Source organism: Dicentrarchus labrax, unplaced genomic scaffold (assembly GCF_905237075.1).
Source record: "Dicentrarchus labrax unplaced genomic scaffold, dlabrax2021, whole genome shotgun sequence".
In the NCBI taxonomy this organism is placed as follows: Eukaryota; Metazoa; Chordata; class Actinopteri; family Moronidae; genus Dicentrarchus; species Dicentrarchus labrax.
The window spans coordinates 19,887,754-19,908,384 of NW_026136723.1; the positions used below are offsets into that span (position 1 = coordinate 19,887,754).

General features: G+C 38.5%; 3 protein-coding genes across 3 annotated transcripts; 2 read left to right on the plus strand and 1 right to left on the minus strand.

Moving 5' to 3' along the window:
- Nucleotides 1–2,790: 2,790 nt before the first annotated feature.
- Nucleotides 2,791–6,748, minus strand: crabp2b (cellular retinoic acid binding protein 2, b). The gene is made up of 4 exons (XM_051390222.1): nucleotides 6,418–6,748; nucleotides 4,372–4,550; nucleotides 3,402–3,518; nucleotides 2,791–3,128 (listed from the first exon to the last, which is right to left on the minus strand). The coding sequence occupies exons 1-4, from the start codon at nucleotides 6,731–6,733 to the stop codon at nucleotides 3,078–3,080; spliced, it is 663 nt and encodes a 220-aa protein (XP_051246182.1). The 5' UTR covers nucleotides 6,734–6,748; the 3' UTR covers nucleotides 2,791–3,077.
- Nucleotides 6,749–8,820: 2,072 nt separating this feature from the next.
- mrps21 (mitochondrial ribosomal protein S21) lies at nucleotides 8,821–11,255 on the plus strand. The gene is made up of 2 exons (XM_051390207.1): nucleotides 8,821–8,960; nucleotides 10,711–11,255. Exons 1-2 carry the CDS (start codon nucleotides 8,878–8,880, stop codon nucleotides 10,889–10,891), a joined length of 264 nt encoding a protein of 87 aa, XP_051246167.1. The 5' UTR covers nucleotides 8,821–8,877; the 3' UTR covers nucleotides 10,892–11,255.
- A 3,781-nt stretch (nucleotides 11,256–15,036) lies between these two features.
- ciarta (circadian associated repressor of transcription a) lies at nucleotides 15,037–19,283 on the plus strand. The gene is made up of 6 exons (XM_051390206.1): nucleotides 15,037–15,281; nucleotides 16,400–16,750; nucleotides 16,866–16,941; nucleotides 17,065–17,143; nucleotides 17,249–17,402; nucleotides 17,745–19,283. The coding sequence occupies exons 2-6, from the start codon at nucleotides 16,400–16,402 to the stop codon at nucleotides 18,135–18,137; spliced, it is 1,053 nt and encodes a 350-aa protein (XP_051246166.1). The 5' UTR covers nucleotides 15,037–15,281; the 3' UTR covers nucleotides 18,138–19,283.
- The last annotated feature ends 1,348 nt before the right edge of the window (nucleotides 19,284–20,631 follow it).

The window sequence follows — 20,631 nt, forward strand, 5'->3', positions numbered from 1 at the left end:
CTAGAATTTAAAATAGTGCTCTGTGGGTTTTAACAATGTCTGACTGTACAGAAGAAAACTACATGCTACAAAAAATTAACTTTATATTTTTGAACTATTTACTGTTTCATGCCTCTGAAACTATCTAAAAAGGAAAAACTGCTCAGAGCTCCAACATGCAACTTGTGACAAGAGGTTCATAGATGACAGAGGTTTGTTTTTAAGAGGTCACAAGTCATAAAAGGGTGATACAAACCACTGATAAGATAATAATTAAAAATTGGGAAGTTTGAAAATGTGTTGTTGAGAAAACAAGCATTTTGAAGAAATCCCCATTATAGAAACAAAACGATACATTTATTTAGAAAATAATCAGCAGATTATAATCGATGATGAAAAGAAAAAGGCCTTAGTTTATGTCCATAATACAGGCCTGATTGGTAATTGGAGGTCAGAGTGTGTCAGATCTATAAATTACACTTCCACAGAAATATGAAACCACTGAGATGAATTGAATTTTTTATGGAGAACCATAAAGAAACAGAGCTCACACGTAGATGCTGGGGTGGAAAAGGATGTGGCCTAAATAGACTACAAAAGTACTGATGGAAGTTTATTTAACTGTTCCAACTGATGAGGTTTAACTTGTGTTATCTGCCTGAACCTGCTCACAGGTTTTTTGCTTTGTTTGTCTTCACGCCATTCTCTAGCATCTGTGTTTGTAAGCTGACTCCTGTGGCTCATCATTTCCTCTAAATGCCCTGTCACGATTGGTCCAGATGGCCTCGATTCAAAGCCTGGACTTGGGTGCTTCCCGGTCCTAAAACCACAGCATTCCTTCAGCCAATCGAGCAATGCAATGCTCCATTACATCACTGCCTGAGGAATGAACTGGCATAACAGTTGTGTGTGGAAAGTGACCCGGCTAACAAGGAGGGACAGGATGGTTTAGACTGCTCCTACAAGGCTAACAACTATAAGTCAAAGGGGGTCTTTTAGACAGAATCAGGCATCCAGTGTGTGTGTGTGTGTGTGTGTGTGTGTGTGTGTGTGTGTGTGTGTGTGATGCCAATTTTCTTATTGAGCAAAAAGCGGGGAACTTTCCATCCCCCCCGCCCCCCCAGAGTGCAGTTAAAGTGCTGTGGTTTTGATGAGCGCTTACACAATAACATGGGTTTCATTGAGGCCATTCAGTCTCTGTGAGACATAAAGGCACGCAAATAATGAGAGACGTTGTGTAAGCCATGCATATTTGGTCACAAATTATATTTTCATTCTTCTTTTTTCACACAGACACAAACTTTATGCAGATTAATGGTAGAATGAAACTTAGCACATCTACCAAAACTGTACTTAAGTAAAATTGAGGTACAAATACACTTTTTACTGCACTAGATTTTTCCAGCCAAGATTTTAAATAAAAGAAATATGATGAGTACATAAATAGCAGTGATTTCTTATCTTTTTTGCTTGCAGCATCTACTTGCTCGATTTAGATGTCAATGAGTTGTTTGCAGTTCCACCAAAGAGACATTTTCATCATCTCAAATGAGCCGTTAATGCATAAAATAGCAAATATTAGAGAAAGGTCCAAAATATTCAATCAGTATAAGTGGCAGAAGTCTTTTTTTCTTTTTTCCTGCCCCATTAATTATCTCACAACCCATCAGATTTATCATGTGATCCTTTGTGACTCCTAGGTTGGTAACCAGTGAACTAAATTACTCTACTGTATGTAAAGTAGTTAAAACTAGCTCCACAATGCTGCTTATGCATCACGCACTAGTGTTAACAAACTAAATATACAGTATAATAATTTTATATTGTGCTATTGCTGCTTTTACTTGAGTACTTCCTCCACTGCCGATGCAAACACACACATTTACCCACAGAGGTCATTGAGAACATTTATCCTGGAGGAGGCCCAGTGCTCCCTCTGCTTGTTCAGCACTGTGTGTATAAACTGGGAAGCACTTCAGAGGGGCGCTTGTCTGCACACTGTTTGAAAACCTGGAAAAACCATCACAGCTTGTGAACCGTAGCAGTACTCTCCTCAGGAAGTGCCCGAGAGACCCCGAAGGTCCATTTTTCACAGCAAGGTGAAGGTCTGAAGCCTCAGACTGAAGCATGCAGTTGAGTCAAAGACAGACTTTAGGGACTCTGAACGCTGTTAAATCTATCATTTTCTTCTAATGGGGCTTTCCCTTCACATTTTAAGTCTGTTTGTTTGCATCCACTATGTTGAAAAGTTAGTTTTGAAAGGGAACAGCTGGAAATCTCTCTGCACAGTGTAAGAGGAAGCTACTAAACACTTTGTACCTGGGTGCAAAGCCAGAGCAAAAAGGGTGGGGGACTTTTTATTGAGCTCATTCTGTAAGTCGGTACAGCTGGAAAGGGGCGCATATCATATAAAAAATAACCTCTCCTGATGCCATGAAATAATTTTCTCATGACCACCCTCTCTCTTTCACTCACTCGGTTTCCTTTCCACTCCCTGTTTCCATCCCGTCTTTGCCAAAGGTCTGTCAAAGCGGAGTTTAGAAAATATGAATTGTCTTTGGGTGTTTTTGAAGTAACTGACTACATATTGCAGTGAGCTATGATGACAGAGAGCATGCAGAGGACAAGGTACTGGATTGCAAATGGAAAGATGGAAGAGGGGTGGGGGGGAAGGGTGTGGAATAATGAGGAGAGTTTGAATGGCAGACAGTGATGTAAAGTGATATGCAGATGGACGACAAGGGAATGGGAGGGGCAGGGAGGAGGCAGCATACAGAATGAGGGTTGGAGAAGTAACCATCAAACAGTAAATTCATATAAAACAGTTTATTAACATCTTGAAAAAGGATGTAGACACTGCAATACAGTGTTAAAAAAGGAATGTGTGACATTTCTAATATGATACATGCAGACTAAGTTGAGTTTGGTGTTTTAAAAGCAACTACAGTACTGTTCCAACACGCGAGGCTTTTCTACACAGTGCACTGTTTGAGTAAGATCTGACTGACTGGCTGGGAGGAGGACGAGGAAGAAGAAAACAAGGCGAGTAAATGTAAACCATGCATGAGGCACAAAACATGAGGATTGTATGACAGTCTTCATTCCCTCTCATAAACTCTGGTGCACACAACATCCCCAGCAGTCATCGTCTGAAAGAAAACAGCCACAGAAGGACAGAGTTTTAACTTTTGATACCACTTTTTAATAGGGCACGCATCGTAAAGGGTTTATAAGTTATAACTAATGTCGTTGTTAACATTCATGAGATCATTTACTCTAGCAACTATTAGATGGATTGCCATAAAGTTTGCCCAGAAGATGAATCCTACTAACTTAGTTTATCCCCAGACATTCATCTTAGTTTAAGTGTCTAATACTCTCTTTATAAAGTTGTGCATTTGTGCTGTACACACAATAATTACCAGTATCAGTTCTCCGTCGTTGGTCAGCTCTCGGGTCCATGCTGTCTTGGGTCCATCGCCTTTCTGTAAAGTCTGTTCACAGCTGATCTTGCTGTCCGTTTCCCACTTCGGAAAACTCTGCAAGGATTCACAGAAGAACAATATTAAAATCCTCCTCCTCAAAAATATGTTTTTTTCTTCTTGTTCCTACAGTTGGATGTTTGAGCTTCACTGTGCAGAATGATGTATGTGCAGAGTTTGACGCTAGAGAGATGGTTTTACATTCATCTGCTGAATGTGGAAACTTTCTCTGCGCTCATTGAAAATCTGATCTTAAAGGGCGGGGCCTACGAGCTTGGAAGTCAACTTTGGTCCAGTATGCAATCTTATACAAGTGTGATGTAGAAACTGAAGCCACCACGGCACATACTCTGATAATGGACTTGACAGTTGAGTAGGAGACATCTTGTGGAAGGACAAACTTCACAAATGAACAAAACTTGCATATTCATAAGTCCTGGGATTTTTAATGAGGTAGAAGGAGAAGATGCCTTTTTAAGGATTTTAATGTGGACATTATATTTTTGTGTGTGTGGAAAAACATATCAGACACACATTATTGTTCCAAGCAGATTCTTTGAATAAATGTCTTATTTCCAGTCCATACTTGCCTTTAATAAAGGACATTTGGACGCTGTGAAGTTATAGCAAAGTTTGGGTTTCGTCATAACTGGAACTCTGTGCTGATTACTGCATGTCAGAACATTTTTATGGCTTGTCAGGAACTATGTCCATCACCACTTACTGAGCATGAAGAAATGAAGAACAGATCCATGTATTATCACCAGGACTGACTCTGGAGTGAAATTATTTCCATATGTTTCTTCTGTGCAGAACTCTAGGCTAGCTATGCTGTCCTTGGCCAAATGCTGGTATGCACGTATTAATACATTATACAGGAATGCTACATGGGAAGTTACGGGATGTGTACCGTGCAGGGACGTCCATCCACTGTGGCCTCACTGAAGGACTGACCCACAGTGAAGGAGACATGGGTAGTACGGACACTGGTGGAGGTCTTGATGGACAGACACTCTCCCTGCTGGGTGATTTCCACTGCCGGGCTGGAGGCCGCTGTCACTGCAATCTTCCTCAGGAACACATTCACACCTGTTCACACACAGACAGAAACTAATATCATATACAGAACATATTATATGTTTTTATGTTTTAACCAAAACTTTCCGCACCTTTAGTTTTTTGACAGTGTTACATTATAGCTTTGTGGTAATTCAGCTGCGAGCGGGGAATGTTTTGGGAAATGTTTCCATGGTTGGCATTCAGTGAAACTATGTCATCTGATATTTGAGAGTCGGCAGTCATTCAGCAGATTTTATAACAAGTGAGTAACAACTAACAATCCATGCCCTTCTTCTCACAATGCCTTTTGGCAGCCTGAACGTTTTCAAAACAGTCTGTGCTGCTGCAATGCCACACAATTATAACATAACTTTGATGAAAAAATAATAAGACAATGAATTGTTCATTGTAATTAGTTACTTAGTTTCAAGTCTCTGCACGCTGATGTTTTCTGCTGTACTGAATGAATCACAGAAATTAATCTAAGAACTTAATGTATGCTCTTTGTGGTTGTTTTGCGTTTCTTAATAGCCACATTGTGTCTCTTTGTTGTCGTTTCCTTTATGATTGTTTTGTGTTCTGTGTGTCTTTATGTATTTTTATATCTATTTTGCATTTTGCATCTCTTTGTGGCCATTTTGTGTCTCTCTTAGGTTGTTTCACATCTCCTTTTAGTTGTTTTGCATCTCTTTACAGTCATCTTTATATTCATCTCTTTGCAGGTTGATTTGTGTGTCTTTGTAGTAATTTGACTTTCCAACAAGAAATGTTCAAAGTAACTTCAAATAGAGGCCCCCTGACCCCTATGGGCCCATAGGCCTGTGCCTGGTAGGCCCATTCTACAACTAATCCATGAATTTATGCAACAAGTGGAAATATAACAGGATTTTCAGGAGAGATGTACAACCGGCCTAGTTACTGATGTGCCATGAACAACTAGGCTGAAAGAATAAATAGCCTATATAAACATCTGTGTCCTGAGTCTGTAGCGATGTGATGTGATGTTTAATAAATATAAAACTGCATGTTGACCCTTTAGTTTTTGCCATTATTCACATGAGCTGGACTGACTCAGATCTGATTTAGTTCAGACCATATTTGCCCATGCAGTGGTACAGAGGACACACACACACACACACACACACACACACACCCACACCCACAGCCGTAGATTGGGTCAGAGAGGCCCAGGGAAGTGAAGGAAAGTCAGTCTCAGAGCCGGCTGGCTGCTGGGGCCCATGTCAAGGCTTAGTTCCGTTTACACTGGCTCTAATTACAACCGCATGAGGAGGACTCTGCTTCAGATGAGTCTAATCTAACATTCCTCCACAGGCTATTTGTCTTCAGATTTTTAATGGATGCCACTGGCTGGCCCTCGCCTGACCTCCTTCTCTCTCCTGTTCTGTCTTTTAACCGGAGTCCATACAGCCTCCTATAGCTTAACAAGACCAGTATTCCCAGGAACATAAGGGCAGCAGGGCAGGGGCAAACCAATTTAACCACAGAGAACCCACTTCAAACCACTTTGGTTCTCCAGTTGACCTCTGAGCCAAGTGGATTTCCAGTTGATAATGCCACTGACAACGTGATTGACAGGTCTTTGTGCAGGAGATGCTTCCCTTTCCCTTTTCTTTTTTGCATTTTGACAATGGAGCTGAATGGTTGATGATAAACCAGATAACAATATGCGGCTTAACTCTCAACTGGCATCACAGTTTGAATAGTTTTTTGCATGTAAAGCACTTTGATCTAAAGCTTTCCGCCAAAAACAGGATGCAACCCACAATCTCGTGTTGGAAAACTTTTTAGGGACAGATAAACACCTTTATTGGGCATTTTCTGTAAGCCAATTAAATACAATATGAATCTATGCGTGTACATTAAACACATCACTCACCCAGCGCTTTCAAAAGTTCCTCGAAATTTTCCGAAGACTTCATTTTCCATTTTCCTGAGAAATCTGTGGTTTTCTTCTCCATTGTGATGATGATTTTGCAGATCAGAAAGCCGAGTGAGACTGCAGCAAGCTCTCCGGTTCGAGTCTCTCCCTCTCCGTTAACCGGTTTGCGAAGTCCTCTCCTCTGCCTGCATCTGCGCCTCCATTGATTGGCTAACAGCTCGCCTGGGATGTGATGCTGGTTCAGCCAATACAGAGGCTGGTGGCAGGGAGGGACTTTCCCCCCTGATTCTGTACCCACCACCTCTGTCAGCATGGTGAAAGATTTGGATACGAGCTGGAAAATGCACTTCCAGTAAGTGCTTTGATGTTGATGAGCAGCCAGTTAATTGTTTTTTTTTTTTTTTTAAAGTTGGTGTCATGTTAGTCCCAGTTATTTGTCAAGAAGTCCAGAACAGTCATTATACCTATTTAAGCAAGGGTTTACAGAGGGATCCAATCCGACCTGAAGCGATGTGTTAAGTTGTAAGATGTGGAATGTGAAATCAGATATCAGGATTAATGTGTTCAGCTCGGGGTTGTAAAGCTGGTAATGATAGGGGCAAAAGATAAGACATGCAGCTGGAGGCAGGAAAGTGCCACCAACACTTTCACAGTACAATTAAAATGTCTGAGAGAGGAGACACATCAATGTATTCATTATGATCAAACTGCACATACACACTGTGCAGACTGTGTGAGGGCCATTTACCCAGCGCTGACTCATGCTGCCATCTCACCCTGTCTTTATCTGGACTGGACGGTGGCAGGTTACATGTCTTTAGGGCTGCATGTTTATTTTGGTAAACAAACACAGACATAAGACACTGTTTAGTGACTCTTTGAGGTAAACAGTGTCGGTGTAAGACTATATACAAGGATACATTCTGCTAAAATCCTTCAATTCTGACTGAATCGTTTATATATGTATATGTGTTTATTTATATGACACATTAATTTTATACTACAGCACCAATAACTTAAGTACAAATTCAGGGATTGATTTACATGTAAGATGTAAGTTTTTTGTGCTGTGTTAGTATACAAAGTCAAGCTGAATTAGTTTGTATTCAAATTGGATGAAAATGACCAATTGGCTGATTCAAAAACCCTCCCTTCATTTTTCATTTGATTATACACTAATGAAAACATAATGTACTATTATATTCCCTTTCTACCAATAGATCCTCCTAAATGTTACACACTGGACTTTTAAAGTAAAGAAAGTGGGAATAAATGAATCTATTTTTTAATGCCCTCAAGTACTGTCAGGGAGATTTGATTTGATGATAGCACCCCGAGTGAAACAAAACTCTCAGAGCAAACTTAATTTTCTTTAAGTTATACGCTCTCTTTCTGTTCTTTATTTCTCCCAGTCTGCTCCACACACACACACACACACACACACACACACACACACACACACACACACACACACACAATCACACACGTACTGCCAAGAATATTTCATCAGGTCTGGATCAGAAGGGATGCCTCTGGAAACATGATGCAGTGCATTCACCCAACAAAAGGAGTCATGATGTTATCTGTGCAGATTGTCCCAGCATTTCTCCCCGTGGCACCATGCAGCTACGGCACTCTACAGGGTTACAGCAACATGGGAATTAACCTCATCAGGTATTTTGTACAGAGAAAGGAAATATAAAAGCACTTTTGAATGCAAATTGGACATACCATCCAGGCCAGCATTCACCGCTGGCTGACCTCAGACTGAGACACGCAGAGGACAACAGCAGCTCAGGGATGAGAAGAAGAAGAGGAGAATGGCCTTGATGAAAGGATAACACTGGACACCGCTCTACCCTGTTCCTATGACAACGCATGTAGTTTCATAAATCTGTGATTGGCCTGAAAGTTATCTCCCTGTTTATAAACTATAAGAATTGCTCGTTGGTTCCCTGTGCTGTAGAGATGTTTGTAGTGTGTCATTTCTTTCATGTCCACAGGGTATTTAACAAAATAAAAGCTGTGATATTTGATAAGATATATCAATAACACACAGGAGTAAAGCAAAATACAAACAAACAAATAAAACAAGACAAAAAGGTTCAGCCGTTCAGAGGATTATATAATGAACTTTATTTGTGTTAAGAGTCTTGGTTTGAATGTACAGTTTTAGTGAGTTTTTGATGCTAAGATGACAAAAATGTTTATGTTTGAGTTGCAAAGATCATAAAAACAAAACACCACATCTTTAAGTTGTATTAATATAAATAAAACAAAATATTTACATAAATAACAATGAGGTAAAAAAACAAAAACAAATGGAAAACCCCATTAACGAGAAAGGTTGAGTAAAGCGTCACCTAGCGTTGATTTATGGGGCTTCTTGTATCCGGAACCTTTTTGCACTTTGGTGTTTCCACCCGATCGGTGTCAGAGGAAGCAACCGATCCCAACATGTCGAGGCACCTTCGCTTTGTGGCGCGGACAGTGATGGTTGAAAACGGCGACGTTGAAGCGGCGTACAGGATCCTGCAGAGGTACAATCTCGTGTTTTTAAACTCCACCATCAGGAGACATTTGTTGTTACGCGGCGAATGCTAAGCTAACGTTAGCTCGGTCTGACGTTCGCCTTGCGCTCAATGTCACAGAGCTGCGGCTGCGCAGTGGTGTCCCCTCTCACTGAAGTACTGTGTACGTTGTTGTTGTTGTTGTTTGTTGTTTGTTGTTTGTTATGGTTCTTCGTTAGATAACGTTATATTTATTTGTAGATAGAATAACGTCAACGCTACGTAAAGAAAAATGTTTAATAATCACAGTAGTTGTTGTATAAGTGTGTAAATCAGTAGTTTGGGCTGTTTCAGTAAGATAATAATAATTAATCAATCAATTAATATTAATTACTATTATAGATAATGTGTGCCTTGATTGCATATTTAAAAAAATCTTAACAAACTGTTAATGTATCCAAGGGAACATTCAACAAACATTAATCTCACATTGTAACTGAGGTTAAAAGAATACAGCCTGTACGGAACCCGAAAAGTTCAATTTGACATTAATTAAATAGATACTCATATGAATAATTTGTGAAATAACTAAAGAAAGTAAAACTCAACTCATTATTATTATTATTGTTGTTATTATTATTATTATATTTCATAATAACTGAACTAGATTTGGATACCATTTTTATTTTATTATAGACAATGTATTTCAAAATTCAAAATGTTTTGTTTCGTGTCACGTTTCATAATGACTCATTTTATTTCATAATATCCCTTCTTCTTCGGTGGTGTTGTTACTGCCCTCTCACCTGTCAGCGAATCACATGCCCCCTGGAATGAAGTGCAAGTGTTAAAAATCAGTCAATGGTTATATATATAGTCAATGGTTATATAATATACAGTCAATGGTTATATATATATATATAGTCAATGGTTATATAATATACAGTCAGTGGGAAAAACGTAGTTATAAAATAAAAGCAGACTTTTCAGAGAATTTTGAAATAAAAATGTGTAAAAATAAATAAATTGTCATATAAAACTAACAACATTTTATAATAAAGAGTCAACTATGATTAATTTTACAAATTATTTTTTCATTCATATATTATCCACAATTTATTAATTAATTTACTAATAATAATAATCTATTTATTTATTTATGTGTTGAATATTGAACACTTAGGAGCGCCATATATTTGACCACCATTGTAGCATATATGTTTTTAAAGTGCAGAACCAGGTATTTATTAAAATGAACATAGCAAAATGAGTCCACCAACATTTTTGTGATTTTTCTTTTTTTTTGTGACCCACTGCATTATTATCATAGTGAAAACCAAATATGGAACATGCACTGTATCCAGTGATTGTCTAAATACATAACGTATTTTGATTAAAATGAAAAATATATGAAAGAATTGTTAAGTGTCCTAAAAGCATAATAGTTAAGAAATGCTTTATGCTCTCAGGTTATTATTTTTATTATTTCTATTATGACTTTTAATTGATCTGGATTCTCCGTTCTCCATTGTCATATATTGCCTATGGTGTTGTATTAGGCTATCTATGGCTGGAGTTTGCTGCATTTTACATTCATTAACCAAAGCAGGAAAATGTTTTTGATGTTTAAATATATAAATCATTTAAAATGAATCCATGAATTGAGATGAGCTGCTCTGCCAGTTTCACCTGTACTGCTCTTTCCATTTACCTGCTGTATAGAGTGACTTGAATGCAATCCAAGTCCCAGTTATTCACACACTTTGTCTACGTACTGCAGGTTACTGACTAAAGAGGAGATTATCAGTACAGTGTTGCACAAGCGATACTACGAGAAGCCCTGCCGAGAGCGACAGCGGTTGAACTTTGAGAGATGCAAGCGGATCTACCACATGGAAATGTCCAGAAAAATCGGCTTCATCTCCAAGACAAACCGAGTGGATCCTTGGCTCGGCAGCTAGTCGAATGGAGCGGGATGAAACCGGGCGTTAGCAGTGGGCTGCTCTAGACGGGGCCAACAAAGTAGAAGAAGCAATCAACATCAACACAATGACACTGTCCTATCTAAATGGACTTGGGAAATACTGAGAAAAGTGGCTTTCATGATGATATCACATTGTTTAACAATAAAAGGAATAATTGTTATTGTCAAGTCAACTATGGACATTTTTATCTTTTTACTTTCCTACAAAAATTTGGCTTGAAGGGAAAAATCTTTTGTGCTCATTCTTGGTTGTAATGATTATGTTAATGACTTGGTTGATGACATTTTGTGTTTTGAATCTTCCCACACAATCTTATGAATTAAAAAGCTGATAAATATGATTACATTTTCTGATAATCTTAAGCTGGTGAAGTATTTATCACTGTTACCTTTAAACAACAAAGACAAACTGGTATCTACTGTAAACACAGAGGTTTAATGGATGGCTTAAAGGTACATTGGGCCACACAAAACCTTCAGAAGTAGTTTCGGAAGTAGTTGGATGTGACCTCATTTGCTGGAGGAAAAAACAATGCAGGAGATGTTTGTATTCTGGGAATAAGATCCCAGCAGCAGCAGCAGCAGCAGCTCAAGTTAATTAATTCAAGGTCACTGCTGCACAGTGTGGCGTTAATGTCCACTGATGGTGTCAGACGCCTCTTGCAAACTCCCAAAAGTGAGACACATTGGCCGTGCACGTCTGTCAGACCCTGTGCTTTAGACCACGGGGGGTTTTAAAGGGTGCTTCCCTACACAGGAAAAGTTAATCAATTGTACCAGGCTCTCTTGTCTGTGAGGTTGGCAGGTCATGTTGATGCCCTGTCCTGTGGCTTCGGTCAGTGGGCGGCATTGTAAGGACTGAGGGGAGCAGTATGATAGATTACTTATATTTTACACTAAAGGAGATTGACTGCTGCCTGATACCTCCTTTTTTTTCAAAGGATCAGTTAAAAAACCTTTCCTCTTATCTCTAGTGGTATCTGGCTATAGTTTTTGGTTTTATTTGCTCAAGCTTCTCTGAGATTTCTGCCTCCAACTCAAACATTGTTAGGTACTTGTGTATAATTTGTCTTGCTGACAGCATGAAAAATGACCTTTTAAAAAGAGCAATGTGTCTTTCCAGAAATAAAAAGCATGCTCATTACTGTAGATAATCCACAGACCTCACTGTGAGCAGTTTTCTTTGGAACTACTTTTTGGCAACAACAGTTTTTTTATTCCAAGTAGCAGGGATGTTGCCATGTAATTTTTCCATGCTGTGATCTCCACAGACGCGTTTTCTTTCACCTCCACTGTATTGTCGGTGGCAGATATGAATACCTGTAAACACGGTGAAATTAAAGACAAAATTAAAACAGTTACATATATGAAAATATGTTTCTTGACCCTTTTAAAGAACAGATTTTCATATATGGAATCAGGTAATAGGATAGTGCATGCTGTTTTTTAATATTGTGTCATTTGTAATTCATCTAGGTTTTTATAAGCAAAAAGGGCTGAAGTATGTAACACATGCAGGTTGTGAAGTCAGTATCAATATCCCGTAATATGATTGTGAAATGCTCAAATGTGTTTTTGTTGGTCCCTTCCTAACATACACACTCAAACACACACACACTTACACTTTCTTATCACTGACAAATATCAGGTGTATTATGGGAAACCCACTCTTGTTATTAGAAAACATGGGGAGCAGATTTCTGTCCTGTAACAAACTCCTATACATATCCAACATCTGACTCAACAATATAACATATTAGCTGCTGTTAATGCTTAATTTTAATATCATTAGTTCTAATCCAACATCTAATAACTATGGTACTAAAATAAATGTGCCTTACTTACTCTCAGAATGTGCAAAGAGCCAGTTTAAACTAACGATTAGACTAATTATTTCAGTACTTTCAGATTTGCCTTTGGTTTTTCTTTTGTCCTCAAACGTTTTTAATTCGACCACTGCAGAAAGATGTGTACTATACGCTCCCAAGGGCTTAAAAATTAGCTCAGAATCTTCTTATGGATATGATCTGCAACAGTATCATCAAGCAAACTTGTCACCTTCCCACTATCTAACAGATGACACTGAAAGTCTGCATCTCTAAAATCACATGGTAGAAGCAGCCTTCAGCTGTTTCCATGTTCACAGTTCTGAAAACAGAGCTGTTAGTAATGGCCACCACTGTTTGCATGGTTTCTCAATCAGCTGATAGTATTGACAATGCTGTTTGCTCAGTGACGGTATCCATGTTGCAATCAAAAATCTGGAGCTAAATTACACTGTGCAACTTCAGGAGCGTGCATCAAGCCTTTTATAAGATGACAAAGAGCCCCCGACAGGCACTGTTGGGCAGTAACACATTACTTATATTAAGATTACTTTTCCCAGTAACTAGTAGTGTAACTAGGTACTAATACATTTCAGGAATAATATTGCAGTTACTCCTCCAAAAACTCCAAAAATGAATTACAATATTACAACCCCCTTCTGATTTGAAATCAATAACAATCCAATCACATCCTTGGATTCATGGAAATGTTCAGCAGCTGGAAGTATTCACATTACTTTGATTTTAACAAACAAAATTGGATTTTAATCGTCGTAAGTCTGAATTTTGTGGAGAAAGGAATCAATTACCAATTTCATAGTGCACTGTTTACTTCCATTTGCACTGTTTACTGTTTTGCACTGTTTACTGTGGCTACCATGTTATGTTAATTTTATTTTAATGTAGGTTTAATGTATGTTTAATGTATGTATTTCGTATGCTACTGGATACTTGAATTTCCCTCAGGATAAATAAAGTATCTATCTATCTAGTATAACTAATTACTGTTGACAGGGAGTAATAGGTGAAGTAATTATATTACTTTTATAATAAGTAAGTAATGAGTAATTTTTGAGTAACTAGCCCAACACTGCTGACAAGAAAGACACAAACAATCTTGCATTAAAAGAACATTACTGATGTGTTGATTTGCCTGGGGACCCAGTACAGATACCCCGGAAACTCCAATTTAATTTAATTATTTTGTGATAATGGCAGTCACAATTGTTTGAACTATAATTAGGTTTTGTACCAGTCCACCAAATATATCCGACCCCCTGGCTGAGGGTCTGAGATACTGTCATGCATTTATTGAGACGCCCTTTTCTGTTCATCCTGCCATACCTCAAGACAAAAGAAGTGATTCACTTGCTCATGCAGCAATCATGTGCAGCATTATGTCACTATGTAATGACTGCATGTGTCCCAAGCTTTCTGCCTCAGGCTCTAATAGGACTATGATGCCATATCTCATAAGCTTGTCTGTCTTATCTACATATACTTCATCATGAACAATGAAGAGACTAGAGCTCCTACAGCACACACATAGTGTCCCATCTGGGCTGGATTTGCTGAAAGTGCAGAATTATTTCTTAAAAGTGCAGTCGTGCATTAATAAATATACAGTTTGCATTGTCTGCTGGGCTCCCTGTTGCATCCATCCTTCGCACTTTATCAAAACAACATGGCTTTAATGATCATTTGGGAGAATATGGAGATGAAGGATGGCCATATGTTAAACAGGGGTTGCCATACATGGCCAGCTAGCAGGGTAACAAAGTATTTTTAAATGGTGCAGATAAATGTTAACTGTTTTGGACTTTAGTGACAAACCAACCTGGTCCTTATTAATCTCTTATGCACACTGTTCAGTCTTTGTTATTCTTATTATCCTTACATGACAAAATTAAAAAAAAAAAAAATGTAATAAAGATAAACACAAACAAACACATCATGGCACTGAAAAATACCAGCATTGTGACACGTAACTTCACTGTTATCGCCCCCTCCATAAGTATTGTGTCTTTTAAAGCAGGCCAAATGTAACCTCATTTACCAACATTTTCAGCACATGCCAAATGCCGCGTGCTGTTCATCTCGTTCTTCAGCCACACCACCCGCACGTGCCGCCGTCGCAGGTGAGGTGGGATCTACGCATATACCGGCCAATCTGCGCGGCGGACGCTCCCGATTGGCCGAGCCCCCGAGCCAATGGGAGACGAGCGAACCCCCTCGCAGCCAATCGCGCCGCTGTACCTATTCAGCACGTGTAGCGTCCGTTGCCTCTCTGCGAGTACTTTTTGAACAGGTTGGAACGTCCGTAAACGGAACACGAGCAGGGAATTGAAGAGGCAGGGTGGGACCGAGCTAGAACTGGACAACAGGCGTCACCGTTGTGTGTACACACGTTCTGAGATAGCCGTTAGCCGTGTTTGACTTTCTCCTGCGAGACTTGTTGTTTTCAACGTTTTCAAGTAACGTGCCTTTCTCGAGCGTGTTTTTAACGTTTCTTCGTGGTTCAAATTCTGCTCCATCTTGAAGGTAAGACTTTATTCTGTTGTTGTTGTTTTTTTTTCTGGAGTTTTTTTTTTTAGACTCACTCTACGTTAAATAGAATAAGTAACCCCTTTTTTTGTCTTAACTTCTACGGTTAATATACGTTTTCTGACGAGTCCCCAACGGGTATCGTCAACCTAGGATCACATGTTGTTTTCACGCGTTTGCCACTAAGACATTCATCTATCTCAGCTAAGTTATCGATCGTCACTTAACACGTGTATACATGGCAGCAGAAACCTGAAACGGGGTTGAAAACAAGAATTTCTTTTTTTTAATGTCAAATCATAATAGCGAGGTTAATTATTATTGAGCTGACGTTAAAAAAACAAACAGTGGATGTACACACTTCGTGCTCAGATGAGTTCCCACTGGAGCACAGGGGCCGTTGCACACATCTACGTACTTTATACTGCATGGGTTGATTTGCATAATCGTAGTCACAGGAGCAGGTCCTTTGTGTGTCTACTCCCGATGTGATAATACATCAACGCTGATCGTTTACGTCTCGGTTTATATTACACTTGCTGAGGCTTGACTTCACTCAAATAACCTGACAGCAAGTACACTTTGTACGGCACGATAGTGACTGGATTGGGCTTGGGTCACATTTTGCTGAATATTAGGATTAATTTATGAGTAACTTCTATACATCTTGTTTTGACTGTGTGATATGGGTTGGTTGACATTGTTATGTAATGTCAATAGGTATTTTTTGTTGTGATATAGCTTGTGTTTTTTTTTTTATCTTTAAAGCCTGCATTACATAATTTATGAGCTTATTAGACATTTATATATATAAAAAATTGTCTTTGTCTCATATTAATATTATTAATCATCACTAGTTTCTATGTGTCAATATATTCTAAAAAGCAGAAACCTTTGATTTAGCCAGTATCACATTGTACTGAATATTTTATTTCATTTACATTTTTGTGCAATGTACTATTAATACTATATACCACTATGTAGTATGCTGATAATGTACTGTAAGTGCAACCCCTTTTGATTTGGGTACTGCAACCCTACCTGCATGATTTTGCCCTGTGCCAACAGTTTACTTATTGAACTTCAGTGTAAACATTATCTCCCTGTTTCCACAGATGAATTCACTGGGCAGTGCTTCCAAATGGCCATCTTATGACTCACTACCCTCCAACTCAAGCTTCCTCCTCAGTGAGAGTGAGCAGACCGAGGATGAAGCAGACGTCTTCTCTGAGGGAGAGGGGGACAGTGGAATAACAAAGTCCCCTTCAGTTAGTGAGGGAATCACACTTTCAGGAAATTACCTTGATTTCCCAGCTCGTTCAGAACAGCCGCACTTGAGGACTAACAGAGACCAGCCTGAATGCTGCTCTGATGAAACGAAGCATCTCGGTTCCGCCTCTTCTGCTGGAGCTGCCACATTAGGCTCATCTTCAGCAACACCGGGGGACTTGGCCTTTGCTCAGAAAGTGAGCACCCTTAAACTGATTCCTAGGTTTTTGTTTCATTTTGTAAACAACTTTATGTTGCCAAATACCAGATCAGCCATAGTAGTAAAACAAGTCTCTCTGCTTATTTCCTCAGTGTGCAGATTTGCGCAGGTTTATCTGTCCTCTGCTTGATCTTCTACATGGACTGAAGACTGGGCGATTTCACAAAGGTATGTGGTTGAGCAATATCAAAAATGACTCATCTCTTTTTAAGTTTTTGTTCTGTATTCCATCCTGTAATTAAACCCCAAAGTGCCTATTTGCCTTAACATTGGTATATTTAATTGTGGCAGGTTTATCCAGTTTCCAGCAAAGTGTTGCCATAGACAGACTGCAGAGGATTCTTGGAATACTACAGAGGCCTGAAATGGGGTAAGACCATCACATATAGCAACTCTTTATTATGACAGTTGTGAAAAGGGGATATTGTCCTCCATACCTAGCATTATCATTAATGCTTGTTCCTTTTTTCTGCAGTGAGAAATACCTTCACAACCTGCTGCAGATAGAGATGATGCTGAAAATTTGGTTTCCTCGGGTGGCATTTCAGTCCACAGAGCCACCAAGCCAGACCACGGCTCCCAGATTCCTACCACACTGGCGAAAAAATCAGCTCCATATGCCAGTTAAGGTGAGCGTCACACTGGATGCTATCTACCATATGACAGTGCCTTTACACGTGTGCATTAATCAGATCACAGGTCTAATGATCCAGAGATGTTAAAATAGCAATACAGCATTTTACTTTATATTAAAACATAATTTGTTTAAAATCAAGCATAAAATATATTAATACAGTCAGGCAAAATAAAATATATGATAGATAGATGAAATGAATAACAATGTTACTGTAAAGATTTGGAGGAACTATATAAAGCATGTTCATAGGAAGGTTAAATATATTAACTGTGGTTCTCCTTTAAGACCTTGGTTTGTCATGGTTGTTATTTTTAATTTTATTTTCCCATTCCAGAAGAGAAAACTGAGCTGGTCAGACCCTGACCACTTTGGCACCGTCCCAACCAAGGATAAGCAGCATCAACATGGAAAACATGGGAGCTGCCAGACTGCAACTCCACTTGACACCGTTTCAGCGTGTCTACCTGGATCACCGAAAAAACAGAAAGCTGCAGTGGAAGAATCAGTTGAACCAGCCTGGGGCAGCTGTACCGCTGGACATGAGCTGACAGATAGCCCTGGCACTTTAAGCAGGCTGTCATATTTCTGTATCAGGAGAGAAAGTGAGAATTGGAAGCAGCCTGAGATTTCTCTGCCCTCCCCTTGTGGCAGCCCAGCTGCACAAGACAGCTTAGTGTCCTCAAGCGACACCAGTACTACAAGTGACTCACCTTTTAGTGGGCCTTAGCTGACCTTGCTACCACATGGAGGTGCCACAGCATGCCAGACAAAGTGAAGGCAGAGGGCGGACTTGATTACATAAGCATAAAGTTAGGCGCAGAGCCAGTCTGTGATGGCTGCGAGGCATGTAAAACCAGAGGAGGAGGAGGAGAAATGCAGAGAGACATTCATTAACTCATAACTGTCCAGTGTAGTTTTTGATAACACCGGAGTTATTGCACTATATTACAAGGAACTGTTTGTATTTAAGGGTATCACTTTTGTATACATTGACTTTTCCTAAGTTAACAGATGTTGGAAATACTTTGTGTGTAATGCGTTGAAGCAGTCTTTGCTCTGTTTTGTACTTTTTTCATATGGAACACAGTCCTAACAGTAACGGAAAAAGTAGAAAAACAGATATCCTTTTTATGAAAGCGCTTTCTTTGTCACATATGATAGCAAACGAATCTCTCAGTTTTACCTTGTGCTCTAGCAACTTGTGACGGCCATTTTTCACTATTCTCTTACATTTTATAGTCCAAACAAACTGATGAATTAACAAATAATTGGCAGCTTAATTTGTAGTGAAAATAACAGTTGGTTGCAGCCCTGTTATAGTTACAAAGAATATTTCAACCATAAGGAGACAAATGACTAAAAATGGCATTTAGGATGCCTAAATTGTATTTTGTCAGCTCATTGTAACACATGGTGTGGCAAAGCCACATAGCCCCTGCCAAAATGTGCCAAACAAAACCATTTTGCATTAATATATTTTCTGCACCTTACTTCAGTCACTTCTTTATTTATTAGTAATTATCACACACAACCATTGTTGTATGTAAAAGAGCGAAATGCTGCACAGGAAATACCACAACCTGAATGCTCGATAATTATTGAGGTAGTTGAGGAAATGTGAGTTGAGTTACTCCTTTATCTAGCCAGCGAGTGAACTTCTTGTTTTTGTTGTTGTGCAAAAGGAGCTGAAACATAACGTTCTATTACACACGAGTTTTAAGTGACCATTTTTTTATACGTTATAAAGCAGGCATAATATATTTGATCCATTTGAATATATGTAACTGCACTTTGGATGACAAAGAGGAAATGTTACACATTTATTAACATTAAAGAGTTGTGATATTATTTATTAAAGATCTGTTTAAGAGGATACCGTACTTGAAAACCTCAATTTCATCGGTAGACTTGTGGAGCCAACATGAGAGCTTTTACAGGCACTCAAATCAGAGACTATATAGACAAACTTGTCATTTGATTGTGTTTTTTTTCCTTTGTGGATGGAAGTAGTTGAAAAACATAAAAAGTAACTTTAGCTTATGCCTGGCTTATTTACACAAAATGCCCCAAATGCAATGTGTTGTTATGAGGGCAAAGAACAGCTTCCATTGAATATTGATTTATATCAGACTTGCTGTTATATAATTTGCATCACTCAAAAGTGCTTCACTCTTGATGACGTAATAAGGAATATCATGGAGATATGATAAACAAAAACTATTTCCATTCATGAACACATCTATTCTTTTTTTATGGCAATTTGTACCATCCGTATTTTAAATCCGATATCATTCATGTTGAATGGTGTTTCATCTCTGGTGGTTTGTCACCAGTCAGCCTTACTTTTACGACATAAAGTTAATCATACACTGACATTGCATCATCAATCATACGAGTGTATTTTTGATCTAAGGATGGTAAAATCATCATCTCACCACATGTCATTGCAAACCAAATGTGCTGTTGTGTAGATGTTCCTCAGTCTTCACCATTAGTCATTTTTATTGGCCCTGAGTTATGTTATTTAACATATAAAGTGTAAGCACATGGTGGAGAACAAAAGTGTAGTGTTGTTTTGGTATATAAAATGTAGCATCCTACTGTACAGGTTTTGCTGTGCTGGGTTTTACATTTTTTATTTCTGAAATAGAAAGTAAAGATCTTCCCAGTTTTATGTCTTTAATTTTTCTTGTTTTTAAGTTTTCTTTTTTTCCAGCTAGTTCTTTGTTTCTTATAATGAAATTGTCATTATTGGTGGTTGATTGATAAATGCACATATTTTTATATATTAAATGAGTGATTTGGTTCATCAAAATACAGAATATGTTTGTTGATTTCTAATGTCCATTTTCTTCTGGGTTAGCAGTGTGCAACATAAAATTAAATGAAATCCAACCCAAAGTGAGAGCAGCAGCTGGAGCTCTTACTGGACAGCTGTTATACATTGATAACTTTATAATAGCTTTTTCTTTTTTCTAAATCGATCAGATTGATATATTGATACACTAAATATCTGTAATTACTTTGGTAAAACATTGGCTCTATAAGAAAATTATCTCCATTTTATGTTTAATTTCTACTTCTACTCCACTACATTTAAGAGTTAAGATCCCCCCCCCATATTTATTTGACAGCTATAGTTACTTTGCAAATAAAGAATTAACATACAAAACAAATCATCATCTTATAAATTATGATACATTACTACAAATATTACTACC

Coding starts and splice junctions, on each gene's coding strand:
- crabp2b (XM_051390222.1), bottom strand. CDS start 6,733: ATGCTGACAGAGGTGGTGGGTACAGAATCAGGGGGGAAAGTCCCTCCC. Junction 4,551..6,417: donor GGAACTTTTGAAAGCGCTGG/GTGAGTGATGTG, acceptor GTGTGTGAACAG/GTGTGAATGTGTTCCTGAGG. Junction 3,519..4,371: donor TGGATGGACGTCCCTGCACG/GTACACATCCCG, acceptor GAATCCTTGCAG/AGTTTTCCGAAGTGGGAAAC.
- mrps21 (XM_051390207.1), top strand. CDS start 8,878: ATGTCGAGGCACCTTCGCTTTGTGGCGCGGACAGTGATGGTTGAAAAC. Junction 8,961..10,710: donor GCGTACAGGATCCTGCAGAG/GTACAATCTCGT, acceptor TACGTACTGCAG/GTTACTGACTAAAGAGGAGA.
- ciarta (XM_051390206.1), top strand. CDS start 16,400: ATGAATTCACTGGGCAGTGCTTCCAAATGGCCATCTTATGACTCACTA. Junction 16,751..16,865: donor ACTTGGCCTTTGCTCAGAAA/GTGAGCACCCTT, acceptor TTATTTCCTCAG/TGTGCAGATTTGCGCAGGTT. Junction 17,403..17,744: donor AGCTCCATATGCCAGTTAAG/GTGAGCGTCACA, acceptor TTCCCATTCCAG/AAGAGAAAACTGAGCTGGTC.